Below are 18,674 nucleotides of genomic sequence, written 5' to 3' on the forward strand. Positions count from 1 at the left end.
CCTGACACACCAGTACTCTAGAGCTGAACTGATTAGTTGATTGATCAATACACAAAGAGTTGATTAGTTTCCCCCCTTTTTTATGGATGGTAAACTCATAGTTTGAGTGGTTGTTGACAGTTACTCAGACAAAATTAAAATATTTGAATAGTTAACTTGAGTGCCAAGGAATAATTGATGAGCATATTTACTATTCTTGCCAGTTAATAATTAAACAATTGATTATTACAGAGCTTTTGTCAGAGCTGTTGGTAAAGCAGATAATTGCTGGTTGTAGCAATTATCTAGCCTTTATAAGGTTGAAACAATTCAACCTAGTGTTGATTATTTGACTCTGAGGAAAAAGAAATGGAGGCAATTTAATAAAACACAATTTTTACAACAAACAAAATCAATAGCCTATTGAAACAATTTCTAAACTAGTTCTTCATGCTGAGTTTCTTTGTAAGATTAGGATGGATTACCCAGAGTTTATATTCTAAGAAATTGGTTAAATTGTTTATAATAACAAATCTCAAATCGTCCAGACCTACATTTATATTGATCTGAGTTTTTGTGGGCCACCTGAGATAAAAATTTGAAAATAAACACCAGTAGGCTGTATTGTTTGTTGATACTTGAAAAAAGAACCATTAAAAATAAATAAAAATAAAATAATAATCAGGAGTCGCGTCATTTCATAAAGTGTTTTTTCTCCCCCTCTTACGTGTTTCAGACTCCTAACATGATGTGTAATTAGTTTACTGTACTATAATCACATCTGAGCCACGAGGGCGCGCAACAGGGCTGTGCACCCGCGCGTTCAAGTATTTGTACCCACATGCTCGTTCGCAGCAGAGCTCAGTCAGCATTTGACTCAGTGGTGGCAGCAGGGGATCCAGGATTCCACTTGTCAGTTTACTCCCCGATACCGACATCATCAAGTGCATCCCCCTCCCCTCATCTTAGAAAATGTCAAAGTTGGAACAGATCCTTGTCCTTGACCCTGCCTTCGACCTCAAATTTAAAGGTAGGTGGATTGGGGGGAGAAAAAAAACCTCTTGAATGAAGTTCGGGAGTAAACGATTTCACACTCCCTCAAGCGAATTTCGTTGCTAACTAGCCAGCTAGCATTCACCGCCATTTTAAGTTAGCCAGAGACGAGATGGGCCGCTGTTAGCCTGGCGCTGTAGTGACGTGGATAAGCCGGCGTGGCGTGCAGCTGGACGGTCTCCCGTTTTATGACAACACCTAGCAAAGCGAAGTGGTGGTGGAAGAATGTGGGGGCAGCTGACTGTGTGGGCGTAAAACGGAATAATTATAATAAAAAAAGTGATCACCAATAACGTCACTTGAACTGCAGCAGGAGCTAATGCTGTTGCTGTTTTAACTGTTTAGCAGCAGCAGCAGCAAACTGTTGTTGTTGTTTTCTTGGAAGCTCTCTTCTCTGGCTGTTCCTTGAGAAAATGCCCACTGACTGCTCATCATATAACCTAACCCGGACGTTAAAAATGGAAGGAAATTATTATTTTTTTTAGCGACAAATGAAGCGTATAACTTGACACACCTCCACCATACACACACTTTGTCATGTCAAACTGTTGTAGTGACTGACATGACAAGCAAAAGGGATGACAAACTTGGCCAACCAGCGTAAAAACGTTGTAATGTTAACGAGCCACAGTCCCAACGTTTGGCAAACTGTCAGATATAAAACGTGTAACGTTATGTTTAACCGTCAGATATTGGAACGTTTGGGTTGCTGTCAGATATCAGAATGTTTATGTTTAAACGTCAGATATTGGAATGTTCATTGTTTAACCGTCAGATATTGGAACGTTTATAGATGTAGCCTATGTTGCTAACGTTTGGTTAGCTGTGTAAATACTCAAACAAAATATGTAAACGTTGTCTTTGGAGACGATGTTGTGGTGGTGGTTGTTGTTTTTTGTATGTAAGTTATAGGAAGCCAAAGTGATTCAAAAATATTCGAGGGCAGCTGATAGCTGATAGCTGATAGCCTGGAAGTGATAAAACGGTGTTCAGCGATGTGTCATTCCTTCGTTGGCCAACTGTAGCTAGGCTAGCCTTGCTAATGCTAATGCAAAAGTTGAGGTCTTAACTAGCTACATTTCTGGTTACCCTCCATCAATAAACTGTCTTTTTTTTGCATGTTACAGACCTATTATCCACCTGTCATCCACTGTAGAAATCCACAGATGAAGTTACTTAAAGTTTGTCACATTTATATGCTCCCAACTGTTGCTGTTGTTATTAGCTTCCCTGACCATTTCAAGTGATTGGGGGAAGGCTAACACTAAATTATGCTGATGTATGTAGTCTACAAGTTTTAGTGTAGCTAGTAGCATTTTTAAAAAAACTGCAGCTGGTCTGTTTGTGATAACCATTATTCATTTTGACCTAGAATTACTATTACCCACGTATCAGGACAGTAGAAACTCACAGATGAAGTTACTTTAAGTTTGTGACATTTGTAAACTCCTAACTGTTGCTGTCGTCGTCGTCGTCGTCGTTAACTAACTGACCACTTCAAGTAATTGGGGGAAGGCTAAAACTAAATTATGCTGATGTATGTTGTCTACAAGTTTCAGTGTAGCTAGTAAGTAGTATTTTTTTTTTAAACAGACTATCCCAGCAGCTGGTCTATTTGTGACAGCCATTATTCATTTTGACCCAGAATTCCTCTCAGCATTTTTTTTTTAATTTGTCCCAGTTAGTAATCTATGTCTGTGCTGCAGACATTATTGCCTGAAGGCACTGTTTTGTTTTTGCTGAATGTACCACTGTCTTACTTAGAAGCAGGAGTCTTACAGCCTATTGTCTTGCTGACTCTGAGAGGCTGATTGTTAGTAACCACTAGGTATGGGTGGGTACGGGACGGGTTGTAGTCTATACTTGACAGGATTGTTACAAAGGTCACTAGTACAAATACCTGGCCCGCAGGATAGTTTCGGGTGGGGTATAGTCATTGTCATGTTTTGGTGATGAAGTGTACTCTGTGAAACTGATCTGTCACACCTTAACACACCGTTGCCCATTATGGATCCTAAACTTGGCCACAGGCTAAGAAGCAAAATAGAGTCTAAATAGGAAAAGTGTTTTTTTTAATCCTGACTTGAATAAACTGGTCAGGTTGGCTTGAATCAGGAGAAATGTTTAGTTCTGCCTCTGTTATTTCTCTGGCTGCATCATAAGATGTCAGATTTTGGGTGATGAATAGATGCGTTCTATTTGAACAGGAACGTCAGGCTTTCCATGTTCCCAGTGGGAAACTTTAACTGGAATATCTCCAGGGGTCAGATTTGTGACTTGTCAAGTCTAAAGAGCCTCACCAACCTTGTCCTTACCATCCAATATGGCTGCTCTGTGCATCAATAGAAGTGAAAGCTGTCGCAATACACTGTTAGCACTTTTGTCTTAAAATTATTAAAATCAGTTGCACGCAGATTCCTGTTCATCTTGAATATCTGTGTGACAAGATGCTGCTGCAGTCACATACCTCCTAGTTCGTTATCAACCGTCGTAGCCAACATTAAGGAAGCAACACCAAGAATAATCCACAAACTTGTCCGACTGGATCATGGTCAGTGCAGGTGTGACGTCATTCTAACATCAGACCTGTGACGTAAGTGGAGTGAAAGGTGTTTGACATGCAGGCGCTAACTGAAATTGATGGTGAAAATACATGAAACCGATATCAATTTAAAATGTAGCAGTCACAATGGTTACTTGAATTTTTTTAGAGGCCGCCTCAATCAGTTTGTATTGGATACATAAAGATTTTAAAGGGAGGGGTCAAGAGTTCAACCATATCGCATAAAAGAATGTTTGTCCTTTAACTGAACCTCAAATTGGTATTGACAGTCTGATGGCAGAGACATGGTTCATCATAATCTGATCATGAACCTCCTCATTTTACGTGATTGAAGAAATTTCTGATTACCGATCAGTCACACGGTTTACATTTTCCCTCATCATCAGATTAAACTTTTAGCCTGTTGTGTACTGGATTGGATGCAAGGCTAAATTGCAAAGTTATGACAAAGTTAATATTAATGCTGATACACATTAATAAACCACCCCTATTGCACCATCATCAGAATATGTATGATATAATGTTCAAGGAATAGGAATGGCTGCCTTTTTAGAGACAACAACAGGTCAATATGTAAATCAGAATGCAAAACAGTTGCAAATATATTGGTATTTCTACTTAGTAGGAGGATAACTTTCAACTTATCCTACCAATCTCCAGAACAATTTGAATTCTCCTGGTTTTAACCACTTGTGTTTGCAGGCTTTAGTGTGAATGCAGCATGTTATGCGAAGACTTTGGTGTTTGCCCTTTTGGCTCAGACTTATTGTTTACCCGCGGTATGATCCGGCATGAAATGAAATGTGAGAGTAATCAAATCTAATCCAAACCGCTAAATTGAAAGAGAGCGGATCGTGGCGTTTGGACAGGAACACGGAGGAAAATGAAATGGTTCCTGTGTGGTCTTTCGAGAGGCAATATGAGGAGAAGGAAGAGATGACCACCGCTCCTTAACTGTCACAGAGACGGAGCTAAATCGGTCTGCATGTATCTGAGAGCTGGTCTGTTTTAGAGCCTCTGCTGGGATTCCTCCAGCAAGCTAGAGGGGGCAGCCCTCCTTTCCTTGGCTGGTATTTTTAGCGCAGGACTGGCCTGGGGGACCCTAACTCAGCACACATGCAACAAGATGAGAGAAACTGTACTAACGCTGCCTGAGCAAAGGTGGCATCTCGGAGTTAGGCAATTGGATGCAGGCAATGTGGGCGTACATCCGATGCGCACAACTGCTCTTCAGTGTTTTATCTGCCTCAGTCTTGGTTTTAGTAACGCACACAGCGTGTAAAATACACACAGAGAGTAGAAATCCATCTCAGTCAACCTGATTTTTGTAGTAGCATATCACAGTAAGGCTTTTTAGTCTGTGTGTCTTTGTAGAGTGTGTGTAACAGAGGAAGGTCTGATGAGTAAGCAGAGTCAGTATTTTTATCTCATTAGTCTCATTTCTGGAGCAGGTGATGCTGGTATGTGTGGTGTGTTATCTAAAAAGCCCTGTTTCCTCTTTGAGGCATGTTGCATAGGTCAGGAGAAACAGCTGATAACCAACACAATACCTGATCAATGATATGGATATTGATTTCCTATGCATCAGAGCTGCTGTTAACATTATCTTCCATTTATGTTCACTAGATAAAGGATGACAATGGATAAAACGCTGCATCCTGAACAAAATCAATTACCGGTATTGTAAACACAAAGTTCACCACCTCATAAATACTGTACAAACACACTTCAGGTATTTGGTACAGAGGTTGCTGATAAATGTGAGAGATGTGGCAAATGCAGTACCACCGGTGACAAGGTTTTTCAGGTTTCCAGGAATGTTTTGGTGACGCACCTGTGCTGAAAACAACGCCCCAGTCATCACCGTAAAGCTACATGTACATGTTAGCTTTAGCTGGGTGGAGCCGCTCCAATCTGGTCATGCACTGCTTCTTATCTCTCCGAGCACTGGTTGTTGAAGCAAGGCTGAATGTAGTGCTTTGTGAACTCCAGAGCTTAAACCAAACCAAGCTGGAAATGGTATAGAAGGTAGAAAATGTTTGAATAGTAACTCCTTTGGGCAAATCTCCACCATATAGTGTTGAATGAATAACTAAATACACTGTCTGTGTTATGGATTAAGATTTTTGTACTACTCCCAAAGGCCAGGACACAAGAGACACCTGATCATGATTTAGTACGAAAGCATTCATTTTGAAGTATCATGAAATGAGATTAAATGAGAAAAGGAACTGGAGCCTTGCTAGTTGGAGCGACCTGACCTTTTAATATTTTATAGTTGTTTTGCACAAAATTTATGATTTGGCTAACAATGGAACGAATCATTTTCCATTCATAAAAAACTTAAAATACATCTAGGGTGTTTTCCAAGGTAGACAGGCCAGAGTATAACCTCATATCTTTTTATTAAATTTATTTATATCAGGGACCATGTACGAAATATTAATCTCAGAAGGAGGAAAGAGGCTTTGTACTAGATTTAGCTACCAGCTAATTTACATGTCTCAGTACAAAATCAAAACCAAACTTTATTAAACTCAACCAATCCATTTCAATGCCACATAATCCAAGAATGTGCATGATGCAAATGAAAAAACGATTATTTTCTTCCAAGAGTTTGTATCGGATACATCCCATAAGAGTGTGATCCGGAAATGAGGCAATAACCATAACTCACCCCCTGAAATCAGATCATTGTATCAGTGTCCAAAGGATCCATGAAACTCACGTTTTACTTATAATTTGTCCATCAAGCATTCATTTGAATCTTACAGATGGTGATGCCGGTAACACCAGTAGACCTCACCTATAGCATGGTGTGATGTGGGATCACCATGCATCATGGGACATGTTTCTTTTTTTTTTTTTTTCAGGCTCCCAGGCTAATTGTGCTGATCAAATTTAGGGTACCTCTGACTTGGCGTCCACTTGTGTTTTCGACATGTCATGGCTCATCAAAGCTGGATGGTGCTGACCATGGTTAAGGACCTAATTTGAAGCCAGCTCTGTCACAAGATGGAGACCCAGCTATTGATCTCCTGATATATGACCTGACTGGGACAGGACCCTAATTTCCAATATGAACATGGGACATCTATATGAAATTAGCCGTCTGGGGGAAAATCTTAATTCATTCAGGTGGTTTGGCCCGATCCCTCTGGAGGACGATGCACATGTTGGGGGGAAGCTTCGTAGATACCAATTCTCATGAACATCTCATCATTGATAGATGAAGCCCTTGCGTCGCAGTGAATGATATGTTTAACATCCATTTTTAATATTGCAAAAGGCAACACTTTTTAAGCACAGCTATCTCTCTTGCTCTTTAAACTATGCACAGTTTGTCTTACAAATGGGAATAACTGGAATATCTGAAAAGTGCTGCTTGAGAGATAATCTTAGGCATGCTTTTTTAAATACTAGGAAAATAATTTTGTCATAATTGAATCAACTGTATAGCAGTGAATATTAACATATCAATGTCAATGTCTAATTTCCCTTTAGGGATTAATAAATTAATTTGTATTTGTATGTTGGGGAATTCATATATGCCAATTTTAGAATATTTACAATAAAACTGGAATCCAGCTTCAAGCCAAGGAACTCACTATTCGATTAAGCTTCTTAATTATGTGGGCCTAATTGAGTTACAGCCCGACAGTATTTTTTAACTCAATCTTTCCAGCCTTCTTTTTGAACTGTGGCACCACAACACTGTAGGCCTATCTGTCTTCCAGGTGTAGCATGAAACATGGAAATTCTTTCATTTCTGCAATCTCACTCTAGACACTAGACACTAGACATGGGCCAACATTGTCTGGTTTTCTAAATGCAACCAATTCACTGAAAAATTGTGTTAAACTTGCAGATTTTTGCTGCGGCATGAAACTTTCAGCCCGGTTGTGGTGCAACTAGCCCAAGATATTTCCTTAAATGCTAATTCAGTGCTTAATCATAGTCGAGACATACCAGTTAAAGTGAAGGACTGAACTGCTTTGTGTTTTCTTAAAGAGAAATTTGGCTTCAAGATTATTTTTTGCTGCTTTCATATTTTTATTTTCATTTTTTGGTGCAGCCAGGGACAGAGTGTTCTTGAAAACAGAAATAATAATCCACTTTGTTTTGTCCTCAGGTCCTTTCACAGATGTAGTCACCACCAACCTCAAACTGAAGAACCCTTCTGACAGGAAAGTGTGTTTCAAAGTGAAGACGACGGCGCCACGCAGGTACTGTGTACGGCCAAACAGTGGCATCATCGATCCCGGCGCAGCTGTCATCATCTCTGGTAAGTTTTTAACAACACTTTATCACTGTCCATATCTGTAAAGTTGGTGAACAAACTTTGCCTTGGTCCACAAAATTTTGCAGAAAACCTGAGAGGCAAACTGGGTCAGGGAGATGCCGCTCAATTTTGTCACAATTCAACACAACCATGTGCGAAGTCGAAGCTTCTGAATATGAAAGACCAGCAGTTCACAATCCAATGTGTCCACTGAGTTGAAGCTGAGGTGTGAAAGACCCAAGCTGTGATCTGTGGAAGCAGTTTTCACCGTCCCTGTGTCGTAGTGTACATATTGAATGTGAGCTAACCTCTCCAACAGTAGGCTGTAACTGTCAACATTGGTTTTACATTATTTACAGAAGAGACATATAGACTCTGTAAAGACAAGGCTACTCGGCAAAGACAGTTATTGTAGGATTTTGCGTTTTTACAATAATTAGAATAGACTTCAGAGGAAAAATCATGAATGTCAGAGACAAAACAGCTGAGAAATATATTTTGGAAGGTTATTTTCTGTATTTTATATGTACAGCAGTAATCAAGCTGTACTGTCATAAAGGCGCCAGGCAAGTAAAGTAGTAGTAGTAAACAAACTTGGCTTGTCTTCTCCTTTTCCTTACTCAGGTAAGGAATTTGAGTTGAGTTAGTTTTATGTTTTCAGGTCGTCTTACCAATTCTCAAGAGTGCAATATCTCGGTAACAAAATGTCTTTTTAATTTTGGATAAAGGTTAACTTGGACTCGGGGCTAGATCAAGTATATTATTTTGGTGGTCAAAGGTGGAGGTCACATTAATCCTACAAAACATGTTTTTGGCTCTGAGAAGACATGATTGCAGGAATGGCCGGAGGAAAGTTTTCTTTGGATTTGGCACAAACATTCACTTGGACTGGAAGATGAAGTGATTAGATTTCGATAGTGAAAAGGTCAGGGTCACGACATGTTTTTTGGCCACGAGTCTTAATTAAACACAACTGCACTTGGTTGGTGGAGGCATTCAACCACGAGGTGCTAATTCTAGTTGCAGCAGTCACACAAACGCGACCACAAGGTCCTAACACATGACATCACAGAAGTATTGGATTTAAGGTTAAATGCAGCTACACTGTACAACGGGACTGTCAATGGAGTAGCCCTTCAAGTACCCAGGGAACATGTCTTAATTGGAGCACTGCCTTCCCCTGATTAGTGGAGATTATTTGATTGTTTGCATGTAAATATAGCTGCTGGCAAATTAGGTTTTCATTCAGCTTTTTAAGGTCAAATTAACCCCAATTCTGGCTACTGTAACTTGGTTTATGGTTCATAATGGACTCTTATTCAGGACAGTTGTCCTGCAAATTGTGTGAAGGTACTGAGCTTAAACGATTCCTTTGTTTAGAATTAGGTTCCCTCTGCAAGTTGGAGAGGATAGGAGTGGACAGGCTTTGATTTATACAGATTTAACTTTTTACATGGAGTGGGTTGAGTCGAAAAATTTTCATTAATTCTAAATCCATGTTTGTGTATCTTTGCCTTTGCTTCAGTCTCCTAACATCATTTTTATCTTTCATTCACAGTCATGCTGCAGCCCTTTGACTATGACCCCAATGAGAAAAGTAAACACAAATTTATGGTGCAGACAATTTTTGCCCCAGCAAATGTCCCTGACATGGATGCACTGGTAAGTGTTTTTTTTAATTAACTCCATGAAACTGTCTTCAACGATCATACTCTGCGTGTCAGTCATCTTTGTACATTATTTGTGGTGAAAAATGAGATAACCCACAACAGCATGCATGCATATATTAGTCCATGCATAAGGCTCATTGATTTATTTTATAGCCAAAAGTTTCTTTTTACTTCTGCAAAAAGACACAGTTCATGTACAACTTGACGCTTTCAGATCAAATTTCAAATAAATAGGAAGAGGATTTAAATGGACATATCATATTCCAAATGCATCATGCGTTTGCCACTATGTTGCTGTTCACTGCTCAAAGTTCAGATTGTCTAGAATTAGAGCAAAAGCTAGATGTGACAGATGCAAGCAAACCACAGCAAGCATATTACATATGTTCTGGACATGTCCATCACTACTACATGTCTGTCAGCCCTGGCAGTACATTTTTAATACTCTTTAAAATACTAAAGGATCCACCGCTCTCATTCCTTTTCTTGTGTTGCACCACAGGGTGCACGTCTGAGCAGTGCAACATGCCGGCCCTCTGCACTTTGTCAGCCCGGCAGCTCATACTGTTGAGAAGGAGTGACCCTTTCTCCCCCATATGTTTTCTCATTGGATCAAACAGGTTATGCAATATCTTAGGTTAGATATGATAAGATATTTCCTCCAACGGTCTGCTGCTCTGAGAGTCTGTGCAATTAGGCAGCCGAATGGAGGCAGGGAGTGGTAACCCCATTATATTTGTTTCTGCCTCTTTGGCAATCATGCTAAACAACTGACTTAAATTCAGTGTGTGGGTCTGATGTGTGGGTGTTTGGGTAGTTGGCATTAGACTGAATGGAGTGTTGTATTGTTGTATTTAATACATCGTGAAAATCTTCAATAAATAAACCTTGATTAAAAAACACTGGACGCATCTACAGCGAACTACACACTGTTGTAGCATGAGCTGCTCAGTGTGTTTGAGTGAGGAGCAAAGAATATAATACATTTTCAACAGGATTTGGTATCATGCTTACATTACATACCTTTTGGTTGATTAAAATGGGCATGATCAAATGTTAATCCCATATTTGACAATACAAGTGCTCCATTAATTATATTCTAAATACAAATCAATGAAAAACAGATGTTGGAAGTTGATCTGTGACTTTGATGGGAATATTGGCATTCAATTCTTAATTCTTGTACAGACCTTTCTTGTTTTTATCTATTTAATGCACCGTTCAGGAGTTGCAATTACGTCATGCACCTGTATGATGACAATAAAGTGTTTAAATTGAATTGAATGGGCTTTATGCACAGCTGCACTACTTCCTGAAATAAACCAGCTCCTTTATTTCCTGTGTTACATTATTGGACCAACTGATTAATCCAGGTGTGTCTGACCTCACTACAATGGTCAGACACACCTGGATTAATCAGTTTGTCCAATAATGTAAGACAGGAAATAAAGGAGCTGGCTTATTTCAGGAAGTAGTGGAGCTGTGCATAAAGCCCATTGAATTCAGCTGAGGTATTTAACCAATCTGAGCCCTTGCAGAGAGCAGTTGTGGCAGAGTGTTTAATAAATTGAGATGCATTCTCCTGTCGACCACTGGAGGACAGCAAAGGCTCAGTCAGGCAATAAAACACACACACTCAGACACACACAAACACATACCCTGCAGTCCTGTTCATGAACTGGCTTGTCTTGAATGAGAAGTAAAATCCAGGAAGTGTGGAAGAACAAAGGTCTGACTGGCCCTGATAAGTGAGCAGGAATCCAGCAAGGTCACTGATCTGAGTCAGATAAATTCCTTCCATAGCGCTGCTGTACGCTTTGTGTTGTACTTTTACTCGGCCATTAAGCAATTCTGTGCTTTTATGAGCACTTTTATTACAAACACATTTGTCACAGTGTGTATAAAATCACATGTCTCAGAGTCAGGGAGCTGACTTTATGGAAATTTGTCATTTTAAAAATGCAGACCTAAAACCAAAAGGGGAAAAAAAAAGTACACTTCAGTCAGTCTGTGGCGATTCTTTTGTAGGAAAATGTGTCTGAGGTTATAACTGCATTTAAATGAAGCTGTGCATGTTTTATGTTCATGTAATTTCTGTAGATTCAAAGCTGCATTGTGTATGAACAGTATGGAGTAGGTTGAAGTCTATGTGTGTGTGTGTGTGGATAGATTCCAGCTGTTAGCAGTTTGACTTGATGAATAACATGCCCATTTTTCATCTCCACCAGTGGAAAGATGCAAAACCCGATGATCTCATGGATTCCAAGCTGAGATGTGTCTTCGAGCTGCCTTCTGAAAACGATAAAGTGGTAAGAGGCGCCGCTGAACGTCGAAAAACGGCTCATTTCCACATAACTTTAATCGTAAACCTGAGGTTTCATTTTGTTGAATAAAATAGCATGGCTTTTCATAGAAACAAAAAACATTAGAAAACACATTCACATTCACAGCCATAATTTGAAATTAGTAGAAAGCGCCCAATTTGTCATGTGGTGTGGAGAGAAAAAAGGATATAAAACAGAAGCTTAATCATTTTTTTCTTTATTTTGTGCATTTCTTTGCTATTGCACTCTCTTCAATATTCTTCCTCTATCGAAAATACTTTACTGTGTCTCATATACAACTTCCTAAGAGTGAAATAATGGTGAAGTGTTTTGTGTTAAGTGTTTCCAAGACAACACTTAGAATAACGTAGCCTCAAAATAACCATACAGCTGAATAAATACCTGAATATGTTAATTACATTATAAGCCTCACAAACATGGGCTTTATTACAGGGCTATTATGTTTGATGGCATTAGGTTTTAAGTCGGCTGTGGACACGGGGGCCACTGTATGAACGGGGCCCCTCGCTGTAATCAGGATTTAGGATAAGCAGGGCCTCGCAGTTCAGGTGAAAGTGGCACCAGGACCGGACAGATTTAGCTTCCACTCGGCAGCCACAGGGCGGATCTGTGGACCGCTGAGTCAGCGCGGTGTCTGCTCTCCGCCGTGGCACGTGTAGCATGCACGTAATCGTAATGCGCAACCGTGTAAACTAAAGCAGTTGTAATATTATATTGCTGAAATGTAGGTTGAGGTGCAAGGTTTTTGTAGTGTTAAAGGAGACATGTTATGCCCCCTTCCCACAAATTAAAATAGTTCCCAGGTGTCTTAAAGGGATAGTTCAACATTTTGGCAAATTGGCCCATTGCCATAATCGCTATACGGAGCCGTTTTCGAGGTAAATACAGTGTAAATACGGAGACTGCTTGCTGAAAAACTGTCCCTGAACGCAACGCGCATCAGCGGTTTTGTATGAATTTACCTCGAAAACGGCTCCGTTTCGTATTGTTCCGTCATTATCTCATAGCGTGGTGGTTGTGCAGGTCACAACTTGTCTACAAAAGCGCTGTGGAGTTTTGGGATGTTGAATTTGATGAGTTTAATGAGGGAAACCAAGAAATTCCGTTAGCCTCCATAGCGTAGCTCTGAGCAGCCAGCTGCTGCGCTCCGCCGTACTGAAAATAGCTTACACCTACAATTAAAGGTAATGAACCTACTGCTATGACTATAGCGATTATGGCAATGGGCCAATTTGCCAAAATGTTGAACTATCCCTTTAAAGACATGTCAAATGAACCACTGCTTGCCCCGCCCCGCCCCTTCTTCTGGTACCAGGTAGGGGTGGTGGTATTATGCAAATTCAAATCCTAGTGACATCACTGGAAGACAACTGAGGGAACAGCTCGTAAAACCATGTGGATTTCAACCTAGAAAGCCTGCACATTACAGAATGTTTTGGTCAATTCTCACATTCTGGGAGCCAGAAGGCAAGACAAACACCAGAGCCTTCAAAAAGGGATATTTCCATAATATGTCACCTTTAAAAGTTTGTGTCATAGCTCTAGTATCACAAACTGTCACACCCGCAGCCGGAAGCAGAGAAGGTGCATCAGGTGCATCAAACAAACTCACCCACTCGTCTATCAGGCAGAAAAGAAAACTGTTGAATGTGTCTGGTACACACAGTCCTGTTCATTTATGATTGAACATCCTGACGTTTGCCTGCCTGCCTGCTATATATATATATATATATACTGTATAGAGTCATTTAGTCATTAAAATCACATGTACTTATAAGTTCCTTCCTCGGTTCAAGGCACAAAGGGGAAAGTATCTTTACACACCGTCTGCGTGCCGATTGTCGTCCTGCATCAACAGTACAGTTGTTGTATTTTTATTACAAAGCCCCCTGGTTCCCTCGTGCCGTCACGTTGTCTGCCCCACAGAACAAAGCCACATCAAACACGACTTCTGGAGGGATGCATTTCCTCCCTGGTCTCTTTGATCTGCCACTGTGAGCCTCTGGGCCTCGGGACAACGCTGCCTTTCTTTTGGCACCGGCTCCCGTCTCGAGGCTAACCTCCCTACTTAGCTCGGGCCACGCTGGATTTCACTTCAGCGGTTCTCTCTCTCTTTGTCGGGGGCAGAATGACGTGGAGGCGACCAAAGCGGCCCCGGTGATGAACTCTGCAAAGTCCGACCCAGCAGCGGCCATGGTGCCCGCCGCCGCCGCCGCCTCGCTGGACGACACGGAGATGAAGAAGGTGCAGGAGAAGTGCAAGAGGCTGCAGGCCGAGATGAACAAGCTGGCCGAGGAAAACCGGCAACTAAAGGTGAGACCTGCTGAAAACTAACATTTATAACGTCCTGTAGTTTACATTCAAATCAAATTAACCAGGAAACCACTTTGTTTATTTGTACATGAATACCCATTAGTCGTCACTTTGGTGAGGACTATTCTTCCTGGGGTCTGTTTAAAGAAAACGAACAATTAAGTCAAACAATCCCTTATAATTAGTATAACAAATAGGATGAAAGCCTTTAAAATAGCCTAGCTTATTAAAAGCAGGTAAGAAGTTGCTCAAAATATGATTTCTTTATGCATGACATCTTTGTTGAGTGTCTTTTTGAATCTTGATTTATTATCAATACCAGTAAGCTAAAGAGGGAGTTGTACAGCTCAGTGAAGAGGAAGCTGATCTTTATTGGTTTAAGACTTGTGGTGTGACATCACCAAAAGGGTGTGTATGTGTGTGTGCAAGAGATGTATACGATGTGTTGAAGTTTTAATGACAGAATATCACTGGTATGCAGTGAGGATGGGATGTGTCCTCTAAACTTTTTGACCCCGTTTACATACGATAATGTGACGTTATTCACAATATCTAGGAAAGCAGCAGTTTAAAAATAATAGGTGTCAACACAGTAATTATATTCAGTTCAATTTGTGCTTAATTGGATCCCAGTCTGCTAACGAGGTTGGCACAGCAGCCGGTCTGAGGTCAAAGGCTGTCGGGCTGAAAAACTGTTACTGAAGAACCAGAGTGAAGCGAAGGAGGAAAGTCATGTGAGGGGACGGACGTGGCCCGTGGCGCCCGCAGGCTTCCTGACTCGAGCTGCATTACTCATACTACAGGAAGTCTAAACTCAGATTATGAATGAACTGAAACAAAATAGACCCCACGCCACATCATATGACCACAGCCAGAAGCCAGAGTATGAATCCCTGTTCCACAGACACACAGAAGTCTGCTGTCATAGAGAGATGATCCACGATGAATGAAAAGCGATGAAAGAAATTGATTTAAAAAGTGTTTGAGAGAGAAGTTACTTTTCCACTTTCGTACATCTGACCTGTCGCCATGCGGGGATGTCAACAAGTCTGATTGAATTCAGATTGAAAAGCCTGAAACCCACTCACACACACTGAGACAAGACACCTGAAATGATCGCAGTGCCTTATGAGAAGATTCACACCTGCCGTGTTGTTTTCTTTACCCAGATACAGATCACACGTTAAAGGAATAGTTCAACATTTTGGCAAATTAGCCCATTACCATAATCCCTATAGTCATAGCAGTAGGTTCGTTACCTTTAATTGTCGGTGCAAGCTATTTTTAGAACGGCGGAGCAGAGCTGCAAGCTGCTCAGAGCTACGCTACGGAGGCTCATGGGAACGTTGTGTTATTATCTCATAGCGTGGTGAATGTGCAGGTCATAATTCGTCCACGAGAGCGTTTTGGAGTTGTTGGATTGAGTATTTGAGTTTGATGAGGGAAACCAAGAAATCCCCTTAGCCTCCGTAGCGTAGCTCTGAACAGCTCATGGCTCTGCCGTTCTAAAAATAGCTTGCACCAACAATTAAAGGTAACGAACCTACTGCTATGACTATAGGGATTATGGCAATGGGCCCATTTGCCAAAATGTTGAACTATCCCTTTAACAGCAGGTGTAAATAGGGTCTATATGTGTCTGTGATCTATTTCATCCTAGTGTTTGATCTCCGTTCCCTTATCTGAGCATTAACATACTTGCGACTTCACTACATTGATCTTTTTTTCCCTCCCTGCTCCTCAGTCCTCATGCCCTTTCATGTGTGTTTCAGGACGATGGCGTCAGAATGAGAAAGGTACCCCGCTCGGACCACATGACATCAAACTCAACCAGCCTCCTCGGCCGAGAAGCCACCACCTCCCTGCCCTCCCTCGTCGTTGTCATAGCAGCCATCTTCATCGGTTTCTTCCTAGGGAAGTTCATCTTGTAGACTGGGAGATGCATGCCAGCCGTATCACCCGCCCCAGCTCCGGAATAGTAAAAAAGGCCTGGAAAAAACCAACAAGTCTTTCTGTTGACTTTGCCATATCATTGGTAGTGTGGCCTACAGTGAACACATCTGTACAGCATCATTCGAAGGCGTCGCCTTTTTACAATCTCACACGGTTAGTACACACACAGATGAGAAAAGAACGGCGACAAACAAAATGATTGCTCCTCCCCTCTCCCTCTTTTTTTGTTTTATTTGTTCAATTTCAGTTGTTTTTTTTTTGTTTTGTTTTTTTTCCGATGGCTGGATGATACAGGTAATGTGGCGGGACAATGAAATGAAAGATGTATACTATCAGTCGACATGGAAAGGTGCGCCTAGAACGAATTGTGGGGCAAAACGAAGCAGTCAAAAAGATTAGATTTTTTTCTCTCTCTGTTGTTTTTAATAGGAATTGAATGGAACGTTAGGTGTCTTGTAAATGTTGTTTTAAATCCTTTTAAACAAAGAAAGGAAACAAACTTCCATCAAAATGACATTGCTACCTGTTGCTGGATTTCCTCTGAAGTAAATTTTGTTCGGTTTGTAATTTCTACTTCTCGTCTTGGATTGTTCCGAATGGTCAGGTCCAGCTGGGGATAAAGGTGCCTCCTCCTTGTACATTTCTATCTTTTCCTTTTCCTCACGACACCAATGCAGACTTTATATTATTATTATTATTATTATTAATATTATTACTTCATGATTTATATTAATATTATTATTATTATTATACAAATCATATATTCCTTCTGAGGCAAATATTGACTGAAATAAGGTCTCCATTCTTAAAATCCTGTCCCATGGTATTAAGCATTGAAGAAATAAAAATGAAAAAATGTGGTTTTGATAGCCGTCTTTTCCTGTGTCTCTCTTCAATGATACACCTCAAAAATTCATTTCATCGTGCCATAAATTGAGCGCACATTGATTCTGTGCCACGACGACCCCCCAATCCCCCAATCCCACACCCTCCCTCCCTCCCTCCCCAATCAGCGTGGCGGCCAGGATCTGTAGAGGATAGCGTTTGACTTTTTCGGTTGTTATTACGATTATTTGGTTTTTCAGTTATAAGTTGCCAAGAGTCACAAAAGAGAAAGGAGAAGGGGGAAAAAAAAAGTGCATCTGAACGTCAGACATCTGTTTTTTTATGAGCTTGAAATGAAGTTTGTTCAGTGAACAGTTGTTTTTAATGCAGATGAATCAAGGTGGACGTTTTGATATAGTTTGGCTGGTGATACTTAATTAAATTTAGTTAAAAGTTTAGAAGGAATGCGTGTCGGTGATTTGAGCCGACACTGAGTTTTTGAGCTTGGCTGCTCTTAAAGGTAATTTCATACAGTTTTTTTTTGATGATGGCGTTCTGGTTGGAGAAAATACGCTGTGGTCATTTGGCCCTAAACATAACTCATTTCATCCTGATGAGTCAAATACAAAAAACGGGTTACATTTTCCTTAAAAGTGAAGCCTACAATCATTTTATCAAAGCGTAAAGTTATATGATTTATACGGACTCCTTTGAGAGGGAGAGGGGGGCGGGGGGGCTGTTATTGATCTTTCATTTAATTGCCTTTTGGATATTTTCATGTGAATAACTGCCCCGACTTTTGGCTTACCCTAAAATCCTCACTATACTATACTGTTCAAGTACAAAACTGCTTCCAAGGTTAAAACTCAACACACTTCACTGTTTTACAGCGACACATAAAGACAGTGTTTGGGCTGTTGGAGGTCCAGCAGGTCAGCTGATGAATCATTTGTAAAAAATAAAGAGAAAAAAAACAGTGCAATTTTGGATGTAATGATAAAAAAAAAGAAAAGAAATCAAAATATAAACTATAAATGATTTAAAACAAAACTGATCTGTTTTTCTTTCTTGTTTTAAGGCCTATCACTGTGACGATGAACTTTTATGCTGGGACACATCAAAACTCATTTATATCAGTCTGGTATCACACAGTAACATCACAGTAAAAGGAGTATGAGCTGGTTACCAACATGAAAGAGTGGAGCTTTTTCAGTTTAGTCCTAAATGTTCAGTCAACTTAAATTAAAATTGCTCTGAAGATTTATTCATTAGCCTTGTTGTTGTTGTGGGGTCGGATGTGAGCTGGAAACCACTGTGTTAAAACATTTAGTCTGCAGTGTCTCTGTCATATTACAACAGTGTGATCACCCCACATGCTGGAAAAAAGCAATTTAATATTTTGTCACAGTAATTTCCTCACAGCTGCAGGAGATAAAGATGGTAAATATTAGAAAAAAATATTATGTTTTTAGATTTTCTAATGCTGTATGCCACCACTGTGGAGCAGAAATCCTGAAATCCCACTCTCCCTAACTGCCTCCACTCCAGCTTTTGTTTGCTTCCAAACTGATTTATTTTAATTCATTTAGCTATTTCTCCTCTTTCTGTTTATTTCCCATCGAGGAGGAAGCTGATAAGCCCACCTGGGTTTCTGTCTCCTCCTGCACAGCTGTTTTTTTTTCTTTCTTTCT

General features: G+C 40.4%; 1 protein-coding gene across 1 annotated transcript; it reads left to right on the forward strand.

The window, feature by feature from the left end:
• Nucleotides 1-918: 918 nt before the first annotated feature.
• Nucleotides 919-16,822, forward strand: LOC146970264 (vesicle-associated membrane protein-associated protein A-like). Its single transcript, XM_085803894.1, has 6 exons — nucleotides 919-1,009; nucleotides 7,728-7,880; nucleotides 9,436-9,539; nucleotides 11,776-11,856; nucleotides 14,020-14,205; nucleotides 15,978-16,822. The coding sequence occupies exons 1-6, from the start codon at nucleotides 952-954 to the stop codon at nucleotides 16,134-16,136; spliced, it is 741 nt and encodes a 246-aa protein (XP_085660020.1). The 5' UTR covers nucleotides 919-951; the 3' UTR covers nucleotides 16,137-16,822.
• Nucleotides 16,823-18,674: the final 1,852 nt, after the last annotated feature.

Source organism: Trachurus japonicus, chromosome 17 (assembly GCF_045865225.1).
Source record: "Trachurus japonicus isolate A0001 chromosome 17, Traja_1.0".
Taxonomy (NCBI): domain Eukaryota; kingdom Metazoa; phylum Chordata; class Actinopteri; order Carangiformes; family Carangidae; genus Trachurus; species Trachurus japonicus.